Below are 18028 nucleotides of genomic sequence, written 5' to 3'. Positions count from 1 at the left end.
CCCCAGCCTGGCGAGCCACTGCACACACAACAGACGACCACGCAAATACAGTGCTTTTCCTCAACTCTCGGCCAAGTCCTGAAACGTGCGCCTCCTGACGTTTCCCAGATGAGCTCCGAAACTAAAAAGTCCAAGTAACGTCCTGCGTAAAGTAACAAAACAGTTAAGGTTCCTGTCGTGTCGGAACGAGGGAGGGAGGAGAGAAAAAAGGGAAAGAGTCTGTACGAGACTAAAGTGTCCCATATCGTGGTCATACGCTTGCCGGTCGGCAGACCCTAGTCACGTTTCGGGCACCGCTGGGCTGCGGGCACGCGGCAGAAGGTTCCGCGGGACACGGAGAGTTTGCATCACCCTGTAAGGCCGAGGCAGTCCGTCCGGTTTGTATTCGTATCAGGTCAGGAACCATCAGAACGTTCTGCCATCGCGTCTGATGGAATCCGTCCCGTGTAACTGCACAAAGAAACGGTAGAAACAGACACGTTTGCAGCGATGTCCACCTGCACATAAGGAAACGTACTTTGTATCACATTCGCTCAAAACACATGTCCACGGAGGTACCTCGGTCCGCACGAGGCGTACACAGAGCGCCGTGTGCTCACAGGTACAGTGGCCCCTTGCTGTGAAATCTCGGTTCTAGCAGAGTTCACACGCAGTGTCCCGGTGCTGTCCGGCGTGTCGTGGTGATGCACCACGGTACCCGTTACTCAGTGCTCGCCTTGCTAAGGGTCTGCTTGTCCCCGTCCCCGTGTCTCCCCAACACCTTCCCTCTAGGAACCCCCACTTTGCTCTCTAGAGTCTGGTTCTGGTTGGTTTGGTCGGTTTGCTTGTTCATTTGTTCTGTTTTTCAGACCGCACCTGTGTGAAACTTGGTGATGATACTTGTCTTTCTCTGACGTACTGTCCCCAGCGTTGTACCCTCTAGATCCATCCATGTCTTTGCAAAGGGCGTGATTGCGTTTGTCGATATGGTGAATAGTGTTGCGCTGTATACAGACTCGCCATCTCCTTTCCCCGTGCATCTTACCCGTGGACACGGGGCTCGTTCCCGTCAATGGCTGCTGTCGGTAATGCTGCATTAAACACGGAGGCGCATCTGCTTTTTAATTACCGTTGCTGCATTCGTTCGGTGCATGCCCTTTACTGCAAGGGCTGCAGCAGATGGTAGTTCCGTTTTTAGGTTTTGGGGAGGAGCCTGCATACTGTTCTCCGCAGCAGCTGTGCCAGCTCGCAGGCCACCAGCAGCGCACGGGCTCCCCTTTTCCTGCACGCTCGCCAACACCTGCTGCCCCCCCCGTTGTTGGTTTCAGCCACTGACCAGTGTGAGGTCATATCTCTTCATGGTGGGATTTGCATTTCCCTGACGCCAAGTGACATTGAGCATCTTTCCCTGTGTCTGTCGGCCGGCTGGATGTTTTCTTTGAGGAAAGGTCTGTTCTTGTCTTCTATGCATTTTTAAGTGGACAATTTGGGGGGGGTCAATGTTTGGTTATATGTTATTTATATATTTTGGATCCTAACCCTTTATCCAGTATGTCATTTGCGAGCATTTTCTCCCATCCCGTGGGTGACCTTCTAGTTTTGTGGGTGGTTTCCTTTGCTCTGTAGAAGCTGTTTATTTTGCTGATGTCCCAGTAGTTTGTTTTTGCTTTCGTTTCCTTCGCCTCCGGAGACCTGCCTAGAAAAATGTCACGACTGCCAATGGCAGAGAGAGGACGGCCGGTGCTCTGTTGTAGGATTTTTAGGGTTCCAGGGCTGCCGTGTAGATCCGTAGCCCACTCTGAGTGTATTTCGTGTCTGGTGGAAGATCGTGGTCCAGGTGCATTGTTCTGCGTCGATCTGTAAGATCGTGTCCAGGACCGTTCTTCTGCAAGCCCCATTGTTCTGCTGGCCCGTTTTCCCAGCACCACTGATTGAAGAGACGGCCTTTTCCCCATTGCACGTTCCTGCCTCCTTTGTCGAAGGGGATGAGTATACGTTGTGGGTTCATTTCTGGGCTCTCTGTTCTGTTCTCCTTCTCTGTGTGTGTTTCTGTGCCGGTATCACATTGTTTCGGTGACTACAGCTTTGTAGTCTATCTTGAAATCTGGGATCGTGATACCTCCAGTTTTGTTCTTCCTTTTCAAGATTACTTTCGCTATTCGGGATCTTTTGTTGGTTTCGTAAAAATCCATAGGATTGTTCTAACTCTGAAAAATGCTGTTGGTATTTTGGTAGGGATTGCATTAACTCTGTAGATTGCTTTGAATGGTGTGGCTATTTTCACAGTATTTTTCTGACAGTCCATGAACATGGAATACCTTTCCATTTGTCTGTGATCTCTTCAGTTTCTTTTATCAGAGCTTTATACTTTGCAGAGTACAGACCGTTCTCTGTTGCTTCAGTTTATTCCTAGGTGGTTTATATTTTTGGTGCACTCGTAAATGGGATTGTTCTCTTAATTTCTCTTTCTGCTGTTTCATTATTAGTGCACAGACCTGAAAAGGATTTCTGTATATTGACTTTGTACCCTGCGATCTGACTGCATTCTCTTATCAGTTCTAGGAGCTTTTTGGAGGATTCTTTACGGTTCTCTCGATACAGCATCATGTCGCCTGCAGGTGGTGAACGTTTGACTTCTTCCTCAGGTGCCTGGAGGGCTCCGTTGGTTTAGTGTCGGACTCTGGATTTTGGCTGAGGTCATCATCTCAGGGTCATGAGGTCAAGCTCCAGACTGGACTCTGTGCTCAGTGGGGAGTCGGCTTGAGACTTTCTCCCTATCTGCCCCTCCCACCGGGCTCTCTCTCTCTCAGATACATAAATGAATATATTTTTTAAAGTTTTACTTCTTCTTTACCAATCCAGATACCTTTTATTTCTTTTTCTTTTTTATAAATTTATTATTATGTTCGATGAGCCAACATAGAGTACATCGTTAGTTTTTGCTGTAGCGTTCAACAGTTCATTAGCTGCATATAACACCCAGTACGCGTCACCACAGCTGCCCTCCTTAGCACCCATCACCCGGTGACCCATCCCCCACCCTCCCTTCTGGAACCCTCATTCTGGTTCCCAAGAGTCCAGAGTCTCCCACGGTTTGTCTCCCTCTCTGATTTCTTCCCAGTTTTTCCTCCCTTCTCCTGTGGTTCTCTGCACTGTTCCTAATGTTCCACATATGAGTGAAACCATATGATAATGGTCTTTCTCTGCTTGACTTACTTCACTCAGCATAATCTCCTCCAGCCCTGTCCACATCAGTGCAAATGGTGGGTGTTCATCCTTTTTGATGGCTGAGTGATATTCCATTGTAGATATGGACCACATCTTCTTTATCCATTCATCTGTGGAAGGGCATCTTGGTTCCTTCCACAGCTGGACTATTATTTGTCTTGTCTGACTGCTGTGGCGAGGACTTCTAGTACTGTGTTGGAGAAAGGTGGTAAGAGTGACCATTCTTGTATTATTCCTGATCTTCGGGGAGAAGCTCTCTGGTTTTTACCATTGAGTGTAATGTTAGCTGTGGGACTTCCATAGATGGCCTTCATTATGTTCAGCTACGTTCTCTGTAAACCTGCTTTGTTGAGGGTTTTTGTAGTGAGTGGAGGTTGTACTTTGTCAAATGGTTTTTATGCATCTGTTGAAATGATCAGATGGTTTTTACACTTTGTTGATGTGATGAATCACATGGACTCACGTGGCACAAACCGGCCCGCGTACCGGTGAGGACAGGTGCCATGAGGCTGCCACGGGGAAGCATGAGCACGTGTGTGATCCTGCGGGGCTTGCCCGCGCCCTCTGACCCCGGCTCGCGGCCCTGGCTCCCCACGTCTAACTGTCTCCACTTACCGCCTTCTGTTCTCCGGTCGCTGCGTCTGCGGGTCCCGTGTCCGCCTTGTAGGATGAGAAGCATTGCAATAGGGGCTTTCCTCCTACAGGCAGGTGCCCCCCAGGACGGGACCAGGTGTCCGGCGAACCGGAGACGTGGCTCTCGGAAATGTACAGTCACGTGGGGGACTGTGCTGGGGAGAGCAGGTCCCGCCTCCCCGGGGCCACCCCCTGGGGCTCCTCAGGTTTCTGGGGCGGCATCGGCTCATTCCTCGCTGATGCCCCAGCGGGAAAGCGGGAACTCCTGGGGGAGAGGGCTGGGGTTCCGTCTGCTAAGCATCTGACTGGTGGTTTCGGCTCAGGTCGTGACCTCAGGGTCGTGAGATGGAGCCCCACGTCGGGCTCTGCCGGGAGTTGGCTTCATTCTGTCTCCCGCTAGCCCTCCCCCGCCCGCTGCCCGAGCGGGCACGTTCTCTCCGATCAGTCTTTTTAAAAACCCCACGGCAGCCATCCGCAATACCCGCCCTCGGTGAGGCAGACGGAAGGTCGCCCCCGCGGTGATTGTCAGGGCGCACGCACGCTCGCGAGGAGGGCGCTGCGCTGTCCCCACACGCTCCGCGCCTCGCCGTCCGTCCCTACCGACTTGGCGAGTCTCCCTGGGAACGCAGGGCAAACGTGGAAAATCAGTCTTGCCTTTTCTTTCCTTTTTTTCCCCATCAATAAATGAGTCCCGTGCGCTGGGCAGGTTTAAGGATGCTTTATTACTGAGTCAGTCTGTACAGAAAACCCTCACGTGAAAACAAGGAGTCACAGCGTAGCAGACTATGGACAAGACTTCTCCGTTTTTACAAAATTTTTACAAGATCACTTCTCTCTGAATAGCACGACAGACACACACAGAAATCGAACTTTTTTTTTTTATTACATCGATAAATAAATACGGACTTGACACGACCCGTGGAAGAGACGAGGTCTCTGCGGGCCACGGGGACGAGAAGGTCGCTGCTGCGTCACGCGTCCGCGACGGCGTCCTTCACGCAGGAAATCGCGGTCCGCGACACACCGACCTCGGCCGGTCTCCCTGTCCGTCGTGTGACGTGCTGCGAGACTCAGGACAGCTGAGACGCGGGGTCCGGCTACTCGCAATCATGGGATGAGGCGTTAGTCAGTCCGTGGCCCGAGGCGTGGGAAAGGGCATTAAATCAATACGTCATTATCGTGAGAGATGCCGACCGATAGGAAGGGTTAAATATCGGAGCTCGGGTGACAGACAGGCACGTGCGAACTCGGTCCACCCATCAGGTGTTCAGGGACGTGAGAAGAGACGTGATTCAGGGCTTTGCAGTCCAGTTCCCAGCCGGGCTCCCGGGACAGACCCCTGGGCTCCTGGGTCCTGCAGACGAGGCAGGTTCTCCCGAGTTTAGTGAATCGCACCGTCTCTGGCGCACGGATTCTCAGCGGGGACGGGGGACCTCATCCCCCAGGGGCGTGTGGGCAGCGTGTGGAGAATGGTGCATTGTCGCAACACGGGAGGGTCCTCCTGCCACACGGGGGGTGAGGCCAGGACCACCGCTCGATGCTCTACGGTGCTCACGGCGCCCTGGAAGGACGGTGACCCCCACCCCTCCCCACCACCTGCGCCGACCTGGACACAGACTTTTCTGCACACTTACAGGTTCATCTAGGTTCCCAGCATTATGGACGCGTCTTTACCCTTGAACTTTGCTTAATCGTGTTCTCAGAGGACGGCCTGTCGTCCGTTTCACCGTCTCTAATACGACCCAGTGACACCACGAAGGACTCGAAAGGGCACACGCTCCCGTAAGAGGCACGTGCGGAGCCCCCACTGGAAGGGCAGGGAGCGGGTCCCTTCCCCAGAGAGACTGCGGGCTGCAAGCAGACGGGGAGGAACTGTAGTGAGTACGACGTAACCCTGGGATCTCAGCACGTGGCACTCTCCATGGGCTCAGTTGTTAAGACTACGTATTGTCCCCGAATGTATTTTTTCTCCTTTGAGAGAGACGCGTTTCGTTTTCATAAGACGTGTTGGACACGGGCCACGAACAGTGTCTGGAGGAAACAACGCATACTGTGTATCCTCTTCGTTAGGGCACTCAGATCTTTAAAATCAAAGAAAAAATTGTAATTATATATGGCCAACTTGCATATTCTTGAAGGTCACTGGAATTCGTAAACTCCAGTGTCCTTGATCATCTAATTAATAGTTTTCTTCCAATAATGTGAAAAATTACAATTTTGTTATCGCAAAGTCCGATGCTCACAGGAGAGGCTTTCAAGTTTAAAGGAGGCTCTAAGCTTTGGAACCTTCCAGACTGAAAATGTATTTTCTCATTGTCTATTGCCCAAAAGACAGAGAACTAAACTTTATAAAATCAAGCTTACAGAACAATAATATTTTATATCTCTGTGTATGCTCCTGCGTTCTGAACGATACAACGGCACAAACCTTCGGGGACACAAATACTGGATTTGTTCATGACAAGTTCAGGGTAAAGATAACCTTGTGGCCAATATTCGATGTCTTTGTTGGTGAAAATTTGAGAATTGGACATTCAGATGCGGCTCCTGGCACTGGCTGAGTCCTGACTTCCGTGAAGGTGCCTGTGCTGCTGGGTCCCGCTCGGGCGGTTGGAAACGAGGGGTGCTCCCGTTCGTTCCGTGGGGAAGCAGGCGATTTCGGGGCACGCGGTGCGGCCCGTCCTGACTGCGTCAGGAGCCGTGCTGGAGCCCCGGGAAGCGCGGGCACCTTCGGGCGGGCCTTCCCCACGGGCGTCCCTGGCGCGGAGCTGCAGAACCACGAGCGTCCTTGCCGGAGGTCTTGGCTGCACAGCAGACCGTTTCTACTCTGTTTCCACGTGTCCATGCGGATGGACCGCGTTTTCCAAACATTCGCATCCGTCTGATCATAAAAATACTCTGCCTCGGTTTTCTACCACGTTTGCCTTCAGAACTCGTGGGTGGAGGAGTTCCGAGCCGTCCCTGCGTCCAGAAGCCCAGAAGTACCCGGTGCCCGGCGCACAGCCCAGGAGCGCGGCCCCAGAGCTCTGCCCGGCCGCCGGGGCTGCGCGAAGGAGGAGGAAGCCCTTCCTGCAAGACGCCAGGAGGCGGCTACGCTGCTCCTTCCTCCTGGAGCGAGCGCCGGTGGCAGACACGGGACCCTCCCGGGTACCAGAACCGGGTCTGTCTGCACCGCGGGGAGCTGTCAACAGATTCCCGCAGCGAGTCACACTGAAGGGGTGTGTGTGTGTGTGCACACTCACACAGACACACACACACACGGTTGCGAATTCCACACGGCATCTGCGGACGTTCCCTCAAGGAAAGCCTGGATGAGACTCAGCATTTCGGGGTTTAAGGCTGCGCCAGTGCTCGGTGATCCGCGCTGGGAAGGCTGGTTTGGAGCCAGGCGGTGCCACGGGACGGATTCGGAAGAATAAAGGCAAGTGAAGCGCTCTCCTCGCCCCGTCCGGCCCTGTCCCACCTTACCGAGAATGTTCTAGCGTTCGCTTCGCTTCCTGGGATGCAGGAAAGGCGCATCTGGGGAACGGTGCACGACACTGCACAGCTGCGGTTCTCACTTGAAGCAGGAGCTTCTGTCCGTCTGCAGATGCACGACGCGCTGAAACAGGACAGAGGCCGCTCTTCTGTGCACGGAGCGAAACGGAGATGAGAAATGAGAAAACGTATCAGGGAGGCCGGTCCTGTTCCAGGAGGAAGCAGGGAAACGCATCCCCTGGCAAGGATTCTGATTTCTCCACGGCCCGCGGACAGCGGCGAACTCGCTGGGCGCGGCCTGCTCCGGGAGCCCCTCGTGGGACTCGGGTCGCACACGCGCCGCTCGTTAGCCCCGGTGCGGACGGGCCTGGGCTGCGGGTGTGGACGGTGGCAGCGGCATGGAGCGCTCCGTCCTGCGGGCCGGGAGGAAGTCCCGCGGCACCCGTGCTCGGGGAAGCGCCGTGACCACGTCGGGCTTGCAGACGGCGTCCCCTCACGTGATTTTGCAAATCAACGCAATCGTTGAACTTTTACAAACGTTTTATTGATGGACGTCACGCTCGGTACGAGTGTGCCCTGCGCGTGTGTTACACGGATGTGTTCCGGGCACGCGCGGCTGCGGGAGCTCTCTGTGGGGCCGTCCCGCGGAGATCCAGACGTGCGCGCCCATGGGGGTTCGGGGATGTCCTGCGCGGGGCCGCGTCATTTCCTCCGTGCTGGGAAGTGGTGTCCACCCCCGCTGGTGGCCGTGCGTCACTCCTTCCCACCTGCGCTGGGGACCCAGGGCACAAGGTCACATGGGAGAGGGAGGTCATGCGTGGACGCCGCACAGCTCCGCCCGCCGGCGCGTTCCGTGAGTCTCAGACGCCGTTGGAACCGTTTAGTGTCTTTCTGGAGAAGGCGGGTGGTGCTGGGGACGCCGCGCTTTCAGATGGGGTCCTGGGGGAGACAGGACACACGCGTCAGTCATGGTGCGCTCCGGGAAGCGGGGGTGGCGGGGACCGCGTCGGACCCCAGAGAGCTCCCGCCTGCCGCCGCGGCTCTCCTGCTCGGACTCGGACTCCCCTGCCTCCCCTTGCCCTCCTTCCTTCCGCCCCGAGGTCCGTAGGATCCCGGGAGGGACGGGACAAGCCCGCTTCCTGCGTCACCGTTCAGAAGCCAGCCCGGTCCTTCCTCCGTCCTCAGGACAGAAACACGTCACCGCTTCCGTCCGAGACCCAGTGTCGGAGGAGGAGCAGCGGGACAGCACGGCCCGATGCCACGGGGCAGGGCCGCTCCGCGCGCCGGTCCTGAGCGCACTCCGCGTCCCTGTAGCTGTGCCCCGTGACGGAGGCCCGCGTGCTTCTGCGTCCTAAGGGCAGAGGCAGGACTGCATCTCCGTTCTCTTCCCAACACACAGAGCTTTGGGCCCCGCTTTGACGTGCAGCTGGGGACGATGACGCACGGGATTTAAAAGTCGGCAAGAGCCTCACTGTCTCGGAACAGGGGTGACAGTTTTCTCCTTAACCCAGAGCCGACTCAGATGGCTGTGGGTCGTACGAAGAAGCAAGCGCACGTGGTGTGTCAGGGCAGACCTGGGTACTACAGCTGTGCTCAGCAGAGGCACTTCCCAGACCGTCAGATTTGAAAATCTTCATTTTTTTAAATTTAAAAATTTAAAAATTTTAAATTTAAATTTTAAATGTTCAATTTTTAAAATATTCCTGAATCACAGAAGGTGATGGATGTTCTTCCTTCTACGTATTCACGGGGTGAGAGGGAAGAAGCGTGACGTGGGGAGACCAGGGCAGGCAGAGGAGGAAAGCGCGGCGGGCCGGGAGCGTGTGCAGAAGCCGCCGCCGCACACCCGCGCCTGCACCGTGCGACGGCGTCCGGCCCCCACACACTCGTGCGAGGCCGAGTTCCGGGCCCCGGTGCCAAGCCTAGTGTCTCCCGCAGACCGTGGCCCGCGCGTGTCCCCCACTCACTGTGCGCGGAGGGCGGCGGGAGGTCGGGCGTCCAGAAGGTTTTGATGGTGGCCGGGCCTTCGCCTCCCGCGGTCAGCACCTGCACTTCCAGTCGGTACAGCGTGGACGGCCTCAGGTTGGGCACCGCGAGGACGTAATGGTCCTGGGAGCCACACGAAACGAGATGCTCGTCAGTGAGCCCTTTCCAGAACAGGCACGGGACACGCGTCCTCTGAGCGGCTCCTCCGCGGCGCAGAGCAGGTGTGCGTGCGGGGAGCGGCAGGGGTGAGTGCGTGGAGGGGGCGGGCGTGAGGCGCAGAGAAGGGCCGAGGTGCGCGCTTGGAGGGGGCAGGGGTGGCTGTGCAGAGGAGGGCACGTGTGAGCCCAGGGACAAGGGCAGGCGTGGGGGTGCGGAGAGGGACAGAGGGGAGGCAGGGGTGAGCAGGGGGAGGGGACAGCGGCAGGGGTGAGTGCCCGGAGAGGAGAGTGGCAGGGTGAGCACCGGCATGGGCGGCCATTGGGTCTGCTGCCCCCGTGCCCCGGGGAGCCGTCTGCCCGCGTCTCCCCCCACTCCTCTGGCTGGGCAGCCCCACGCTTGGCCGGGAAGGGCCGTGGGGAGGGGCCGGTTCTCAGGCTCGCCCTTGGGATTTCATTTTTTCCTCCTTAACGTAAGACTTTCCCATGGTTGAAAGTTTTCTTCTGCCCGTCTTATGGTGTGGATTCCTGATAATCCAAATTTCAGGGAACGAGCCAACTCTTTCCCTCAACACACAGTGCCCATGACTGGAAATGTTTCTTTTTATGCCAACACATTCTTCTCAAAATTCAATAAAACCTAATACATTCATAGAATAACTACTTTCTAATTCCAAGGAATTTTTCCTTCCGGACTTAAGGTTTTTTCTTTCTTTCTTTTTTCCTTTCTTTTTGGAGCCAGAGTTGGATATCCTAAGGGCATTTTTAGAGGGAGGGAAAGCCCACACATGGTTTTTTTTTTCCAAGCCAAGGAATTAAGTGGCCTGGAAGACAGGCCGGCGCTTTATGGGCTCGAGCCAAATGTGAACAGGGCAAGGGAGAGAAACCTCTAGCTGTTTGTCCCCCAGTTTAACACTTCCAACCATGCACGTCCGCTCGGACCGCAGGGACATGGGTTCACACACTGTTCAGTCACTTGCCTACGAGACAGGCCGGGGCTGCGGGGGATCAGGGCTCAGGGACCGGACGGCGGACCCCGCTCACGGCGGCCCCTTGTCCTGACCCCCTGCAGCCCCCTCCTCCAGCCAGAGGGAGAAGACGCGGGGGGAAGGCTCGGGGTCTGGCAGGCAGCCTGGCGGCAGGACGCCGCGGGGACGGGGGCGCACACGGGGAGCAGAGCGGGCACCTACCGAAGGCAGGATCTGCGAGCGGGAGATGATGCTGTTGGGTAAGCTGTTCTGTCTGCTCTCGGTCGTGACCTCGGCCCAGGTCACTTGGAAGCCGGTCATGGGCTGGTAGAGGTTGGCCTTGGCCATCTTCCAGGAGAAGTGGGCCGTGACGTTGGCATCCTGGACGACGAACGAGGCAGAGAGGTTTTCGGGCTTGGCGAGCACTTTGGCCGTCACGTGACCTGCAGCGAGGGGGAGAGGGGACCCGCGTGAGGCTGCCGGACGGAGCCGGACAACAGGGCCTGTGTGCACGCACCGCGGACCCTGCGGGCGGCCGGACCCAGAAGGAGGCACAGACAGGCTGAGCTGGGCCTCCACGCACGGCTTCTGGAAACCACGTTTTTGCCCTCGGGGTGACGGTCTGTGGGTCAGAGTCGCTCTCGTGCCTGCAGCTGGGTGCGGGTGCTTTGGGAGGTCTTGCCTGGGCCCTGCTTTGGGGGCGGAGGAGGGAATTCTGCCGTGGGGTGTGGCCCGGCTGCCGCTCCGAGAACGGAGGTGACTGCGGCGACAAGGGAGGTGACCGCGGCAAGGGAGGTGATCGCGGCGACAAGGGCGGACAGGGAAGTGATGGGACGTCGCGCTCTGTTACTCGAAGGAGCTCAGGGGGCCTCCAGGGAGCCGTGCGGCTGCCGGGAGGGGATGCGTGCAGACTCGGGGTTTGGTGCGTTGCTGTGCACAGGCCGTAAAGGCAGCTGGCGTGCAAGGAGCCGGGAGAGAAATGGAATATCGCGGAATCTGCCGAAGCCCGCGCGGTACGGAAGCCTTTCCTTCGTTTCCCAGCGGGCAGTTACTGCGAGCGCGGGACCTCGTCCCGGGACTGGGACAAGGAAACCATGACGTGTCTAGCCGTGAGCACATCTGCGCCCGAATGGAGCCATCGATGGCCATCCAGAAGACGGCAGCTTTCGGCGGTCCGGCCGGCAGAGCCGGTCAGCGAAAGTGTTTTAAGTGCCACAGCATCCTAGACGCGCACTCGGAAGCTGGGGGGAGGCGCGCCTGGCTCTCCGGGGCAGCTGAGGGTGGGGAGGGTCTATGTGGCTTTCCAGGCAGCTAACATGGGCGTGGGGAGGGGACAGTAGGAGGCGCACCGGCTCTCTGGGGCAGCTGAGGGGGCGAGAGACGCACCTGGCTCTCCGGGGCAGCTCACGGGCTTGTGGCTCTTCCCCTTCAGGGCGGAGCACGGCGGCGTCGTAAAGAAAACCGTCTCTGCCTTCAGGCGGCCGGCGGGTCGCGTGGGCTGCACGGTCACCTTGTATTTGCAGGAGAAGGACAGATCTTGAAGAATGATGTAATTGTCCTAAGAGCAAGAGAAAGAGAAGATGCTGCAACAAGTCTCCTTGGGGACACACGCTCGGCAGGAGCTGAAGCCCTAGAGCAACAAGGACGACGTCCTCCGCACGCGGCCTGCGCCGTGTGGCTTTTATGCCCAGCAGAGCCCGCCCCGTTGGGACGAAGGACCTCCGCCCCCTCCATCCCCCGGCGTAGGAGACGCCCCTTGGACTTGGGCAGGACCGCGGCGCCTTCCAAGCAGGCGTGACGCAACCGCAAGCACCAGCGTCCGTGGTTGGAACAGGACGGAAAGGGGAACGCAGGCTTCTCTGGGACTGGGGTCAGGACTCCTCTGTCCGTCTGCACCTTCCTGCCCCGTTGGGGGCTGCTGTTCCGGCCTCGGGCCGTCCCGCTGCGCCCGCAGACCGCAGAGCCGCACCGCGCACTAAGGGGCGAGCCTGGGTGTGGGGCCGTCGTGAGCGCAGCTCCGTGCCCGGTACGTGGGCCTGCGCTTCCGCTCCGGTCTGCGCCGCCGCCGTATCTAAGCCTGATGCCCTCGAGGGAAAAACGCAGACGGGACCCCTGTCCAGGCCGTGCAGGACAGCCCCGCGACAGCTGCGTGGGCGAGGCGGGTGCACACACGGGGAAGGCGGGACAAGCTGAGGCCCCGCCCACTCCGCCCCTCCCGGAGTCCTGCGTCCAGGAGCCCGGGGATGCGCACGGAGCTGGATGCGCACGGTGGGGGCGGGGAGGGGCTGGTGCCTGATCGCGGGGGCAGTGCGCAATGTGGGATGCAGGACACCGCGCACCTGCAGAGTGAGCAGGGAGCCTCGCGGGCCTGCGGCGTCGCCGTGGGGGACGGAAATGCTTTCCTGCGGGAGTGGGACCGCACCCTCTCCTGGGAACACGCTGCAGTCCTGACCCGCCAAGGTCAGCGCTGGGCAGCTCTTTCGGGAACGCTTCCACCGGGCGTGGGAGGCAGGCGTCGGGAGCACGAGGTGGACTCCCGGCCGCTCCACCCTAACTGCAAACCAGGCGCCTAAAAGCTGTTTACAGACGGAGGAGGCCAGCGGCAGCCTCTAGCAGGCGGCGGTGTGATGCCCACTTCTCTGGGACACACGTCCAGGTCCAGCTGCGTCTTCCTTTCGGGGTTTGCAGAGGGGAGAAGTCACGCTTGGCTGTGCCCAGGGAACAAGGCGGATCCCCACCACGGCAAGGCGCGCCCAGGAACACTAGGGAAAGCCTCGCTGGTGGGCACAAGAACAGGAACAGACCCTGCTTCGGTCCTGCCCCCCTGCGGTCCGAGTAGGCTTCCCTTGGACCGATGCAATTCTTTCTCTGTTACGGAGGGCCCCAAACTTTGGAAGCAGCCTACTGCCAGCGTGCTTTGGGACAAGTCAGTACTTTGGGGACAAGTAAAAACCTGTATTTCTGCAGACCCGCTGACTTGTGTTATCTTACTTTATCTTAAAGGCATGTGATCCGATAGGATTCTAAAAATACTGTACTTGCTGCTTTACAAAATATTCAGAAGAAGACTGTTCGCCTTGTCGATCCCGTATCAGCCCCTCGGACGGCCGGGCGCTGCCTCTGGCTGTTGTGAACGGCGCTGCCGCGTCCCACGCCCGCCGCTGGCCGCCTGCGCAGCCGCCTCCTCCCGGCACTGTCCGTCCGCTGTGTCCTCGAGGCTCCTCTCGCGTTCATGCGTCGCCCCCGTGTTTGCAAGAGCTCGTGCGGTAACACTGATCGGGGGACTGTCCCCAGGGGTTGGCGTTCTTTCCAAATTAAGTCGGGAAAGCGTCGTTGCTCCGTGCGCGGCGCAGACACCAGCTCCGCGCACTGGGCGATGGGTTCCGGGCAGAGTCATGGCAGACCAAGATGCCGCATGGTCGTCAGAAGTTGATGAGGACGGTGTCCCCCTTACGTCGTGCCGCTAAGATCCAGAAAACGAGGCAAAGCTTTCGTCCAACAAAAGGCAGATGCACAGGAACCCGGAAGCAGGTCCCCTCCGACCCCGGAGTCCCAAGGAAGCGCGTCTCCTGTGTTCTGTGACCTGCCCCGAGCCGACGGGCTCGAGTCCCCAGTCCCCAGGGAGGTTGCGAGTGAGGACGGAGCACGAGGGCCCCGTCGTGTGGGCCCATGGACCTCGTTACTAGCCGGCAGCTACCGGGTGACCCCGAGCTCTTGGGGGAAGGGAGCACCCTTCGCCCGTCTCTGCACAGCTGCTTCCCAGACCCCGGGGAGCCAGATACGCGCGAGCCGCGAGATGCCTCTCACCTGGGTGATGCCGGAGGAGGCCTCGGCCGCGCTGCTCCGGTTCTGGGCACAGGCCTCTGGGAGCCACTGCACGTGGTAGCGACGGACGCCGGGATCTGCAAGGTCAGAGGAGCACAGGCTGCGGCCACGGTCCCCATCGGCCGCGGCTCCCAGCCTGGGGCGCAGCGGGAGGGGCGCGCACACGGGACCAGGGAGGGAGCCGGGCTGCAGAACCTGGACTGTTCCCGGGAGGAGAGTCCAGGAGAAGCCCAGGGAAGAGGCCGGGAAGTACAGGACAGGCCCGGCAGCATGGCCACGAGGTGCGGAGGGGGGCCTCGCCTTGGTTTGTGGACGGAGAGCACCCCCACGCGAGAGGGCGGCCCTCGGCCCAGGAGGCCTCGTTCCTGCAGCGGGGAGCCGTCAGCACAAATGTGGCTCCGACCCTTCCGGGAAAGCCGACGGCCTGTGCAACCCGGGCCACCTGAACAGCACCTCCTCGCGGCGGGGGCCCCAGGGGCGCGAGGCAGTCCCCGGTGCACATGAGCGTTCCCGCAGCCCGTGGCCCGGGACAGCAGCTCCCCGTGTTCTCCTCGCGTGGGGTCCCCCAAACCCTGAGCCGCTCGGGGCGCCCGCGAGAGCACAGAGCCCGCAAGCCCGTCCTGCCCGGGCTGAGCAGCGTGTTCTCTGCCCAGTGCTGGTGTCGGGGCCGTCGCTCAGGGAAAGGACAAACCCACGATGAGCCCAGTGTGGGGACGGAGGTCTGGCCTATGTCGGCTCAGTCGCCCACCCGTGGGCCCGAGGGTGGGAACGGGCGCCGCTCTGCCGGCAGCGCCTCATCCCGGTGCCCGAGTGCCGGATGGGGCTTTGCTCAGGGGAAAACGCTCGATGGCACTGGAGGACCCCAGGGGAAGCTGGTTTGAGCACTTTGAAATGAGAAGAGACCCCGGGTCTGGGAGGCTGAGCAGGGGTCAAGCAGGCGCCCTGGGTGTTTGCTTACAAGGGGAGCCCCCGACCAGATGCTGTGAGAGGCATGGCAGGCCGCGGGGCTTTTTTGAGGGAAAGAACGGGACGTTCTACACAAGCGTGAGGTCGGCGAGTGAATGTCTCTGCTTCCGTGGCAGTGCTGCTGGCCGGGGCCCAGAACGGACCGACCGCTCCGAAACAGCCGCTCTCGGGACCTTCGGCACCGACGGGGAAGGAACAGTGAACAAGGCAGGTGCGTACAGCCCACCTGAGGCTAGAGGGGGGTGTGTGGGTTCACACGGGTCAGTACAGAGGGGAGGGGCCGGTGCACAGCCGAGACGAACACCTGCGCCGACAATGGCTGCCGTGTTACTCGGAGATGGAGCTGTCCAGGGAGACGCGGGTCAAGCCTGCTGGTGGGCGCGGGCCAGTCGGTACACGTTCCGGGTGGGGCGGGTGGTCCTGGGTCGTCTGTAAAGCTGTGGCCAGTGCAGACGGCCGTGGGTGGTGTAGACGGTCATGGGAGGTGTACGTGGTCGTGGGCAACGTTCGTGGCTGTGGACAATGTGGATGGCCATGGGCAGGCCTGGCGCTGGTATGGGTAGTGTAGATGGCCCCGGGCAGTGTAGATGGCTGTGAGCAAGCGTGGCTTTGCTGTGATTCGTGTAGATCGGCTGTGGGCACTGGAGATGGCCTGGAGCAGTGTCGATGGCTGTGGGCAGTGCAGAGGGCCGCGGGCAGTGTACATGACAGCGGGCAGTGTAGATGGCCTGGGGAGGCTGGCACGGGCGTGGGTAGTGTAGATGGCCCCGGGCAGTGTAGGTAACGGTGGGGAGTATAGATGACTGTGGGCAGTGTAGACGGCGGTGGTAGGCCAGGCAGTGTTGTGTGGGAAGTGTAGATGTCCATGGGGGAGTGTAGAGTGTAGACGGCCGTGGGCAGGCCTGGTGCTAGTGAGGGCAGTGTCGATGACCGTGGACAGCCCGGCCAGCTCATGGCCATCTGCACTGCCCACGGTCATGTACACTGCCCACAGCCATCAGACCACGGCCATGTAGACTGCTCACCCCAGTACCAGGCCTCCCACAGCATCTACACTGCCCGTGGCCATCCACAGGACCCACAGCCACCTACAGTGACCTCGGTCATCTACAAAGCCCACAGCCGTCTGCACTGCCCACGACCTTCCACACTACCCAGGCTAGCGCCAGGCCTGCCACTGTCATCGACACTGCCCACAGCCATCAACACTGAAAACAAGAGCGCCAGGCTGGCCAAAAGCCGTCTACACTGCCCACGGCCATCTATAGCCACAGACATCTACACTGCCCAGGACCGGACCAAGCACCCACGGCCATCCATTGCCCACGGCCATCTACACTGACCACAGCAAGGCCAGGCCTGCCCACGGCCATCTACACTGCCTAAGGTCAGCTACATTCCCCACGGCCATCTCCACTGCCCACAGTCATCCAAACTACCCACGCCAGCACCAGGCCTCCCCACGGCCGTCTACACTGCCCACGGCCATCTGCACTGCCCATAGTCATGTACACTAGCCACGGCCGTCTATACTGTCCACGTTGTCTACACTGCCCTCGCCAGGCCTGCCCACGGCCATCGACACGACACCCACACCAGGGTCAGGCCTGCTCACGCACATCTGCCCTGCCCACGGTTGTCTAACTTACACACGCCATCGACGCTATCCACGGCCATCGACACTACCCACGGCAGGACCAGGCCTGCCCATGGCCCTCGACAGTGGCCACATCAGTGCCAGGCCTGCTCACGGCCGTCTACACCGCCCACGGCCATCTGCACTGCTCACGGCCTTCTACACTCCCCACCACAGCACCAGGCCTGCCCGTGGCCACCTTCAGTGCCCACGGCCATCTACACTCCCCTCACCAGTGCCAGGTCTGCCCACGGCCGTCGACAGTGCCCATGGCTGTCTACACTCTGAAAAGCAGAGGGCAGAATTCCATCAGGGCAGCTGAACAGCTGGAACTTGGACCCTCCCTGGGCGAGACTCTGGGGAGCTGGGCGGTGGGGGGGGGGGCGGTGCGCAGATGCGGAGCCCCTCCCCCGCCAAGACACCGCACAACAGCTGGCATGCAGAGCAGCTGCGGAGAAGCAGCAGCGGGCAGCACACGGGGGGTCCCCGGCAAGGACATGTGTTCCCTAAGCTCAGAATGTGTGGGCCTGGCAGGGGTGTGTGGGACATGTGTCCGAGAACAAACGAGGGTGGGCACCACAGACTCTCTGTGCCAACACTGCTCCTCTGCAGATGTGGCTCCCGGAGCCAGGCCTCGGCTGCAGGCCTCCCCGCCAGGAGGCCCCCAGGAGCCCTGCTGCCGGCACACATCCTGCCCTCCTGTGCTCCTGAGCCACCCACCCCCTCCCACGCCGTTTGGGCCAGCCACGGAGAGCGGGGCCACGGGCCTGGCACGGTGCCGGCACCACCCCCAAGGGGAGAGGGAAGAGGGCCAATGTGCGGTCTGGCCGCAGCCCCCGTGGCAGCCTGGGGGCTCCCCCCCCACAGACGACTGGGAGCGCGTGCCCTAGGGGTGGGAGCTCCTCCAGCTCCGCCCGATGCCAGGTGTCACCGGCTCAAGTGAAGCCGGGCCCCGCACTGGCCCGTCAGCCCGTCAGGGACCAGTCCCTGCCGGTGATACATAGAGCACAAGACAAGAGAAGAAAAAAGAACTACAAAAACAACTGTAAAACAAGTAACTAAATGACAACAAGCACACGCCTATCAAAAGTTACTTTGAATGTAAATAGACTAAATGCCGGGATCGAGAGACACAGCCCGAGGGAATGGATAAAAAAGCAAGACCCAGCTCCATG

General features: G+C 59.6%; 1 protein-coding gene and 1 long non-coding RNA gene across 2 annotated transcripts in view; one reads left to right on the top strand and one right to left on the bottom strand.

Annotated features, from left to right (window-relative positions):
* LOC122896460 overlaps positions 1 to 18028 on the top strand; it is a 107012-nt gene that overhangs the window by 77996 nt on the left and 10988 nt on the right. The window contains exon 3 of the long non-coding RNA XR_006382416.1: positions 15334 to 15428. This is a non-coding gene — a long non-coding RNA (uncharacterized LOC122896460). The remainder of the gene's footprint in view (positions 1 to 15333; positions 15429 to 18028) is intronic.
* ANOS1 (anosmin 1) overlaps positions 4544 to 18028 on the bottom strand; it is a 173711-nt gene continuing 160226 nt past the window's right edge. The window contains exons 10-14 of the mRNA XM_044234665.1: positions 14234 to 14328; positions 11813 to 11984; positions 10649 to 10869; positions 9285 to 9426; positions 4544 to 8256 (exon numbers count right to left, since the gene is read on the bottom strand). Of these exons, the coding sequence (XP_044090600.1) occupies positions 8198 to 8256; positions 9285 to 9426; positions 10649 to 10869; positions 11813 to 11984; positions 14234 to 14328 (689 nt within the window). The 3' untranslated portion in view covers positions 4544 to 8197. The remainder of the gene's footprint in view (positions 8257 to 9284; positions 9427 to 10648; positions 10870 to 11812; positions 11985 to 14233; positions 14329 to 18028) is intronic.

Source organism: Neovison vison, chromosome X, assembly GCF_020171115.1.
Source record: "Neovison vison isolate M4711 chromosome X, ASM_NN_V1, whole genome shotgun sequence".
In the NCBI taxonomy this organism is placed as follows: Eukaryota; Metazoa; Chordata; class Mammalia; order Carnivora; family Mustelidae; genus Neogale; species Neogale vison.
The sequence above is the reverse complement of the archived record's forward strand: the minus strand, read 5'-3'. Positions and strand labels throughout refer to the sequence as shown.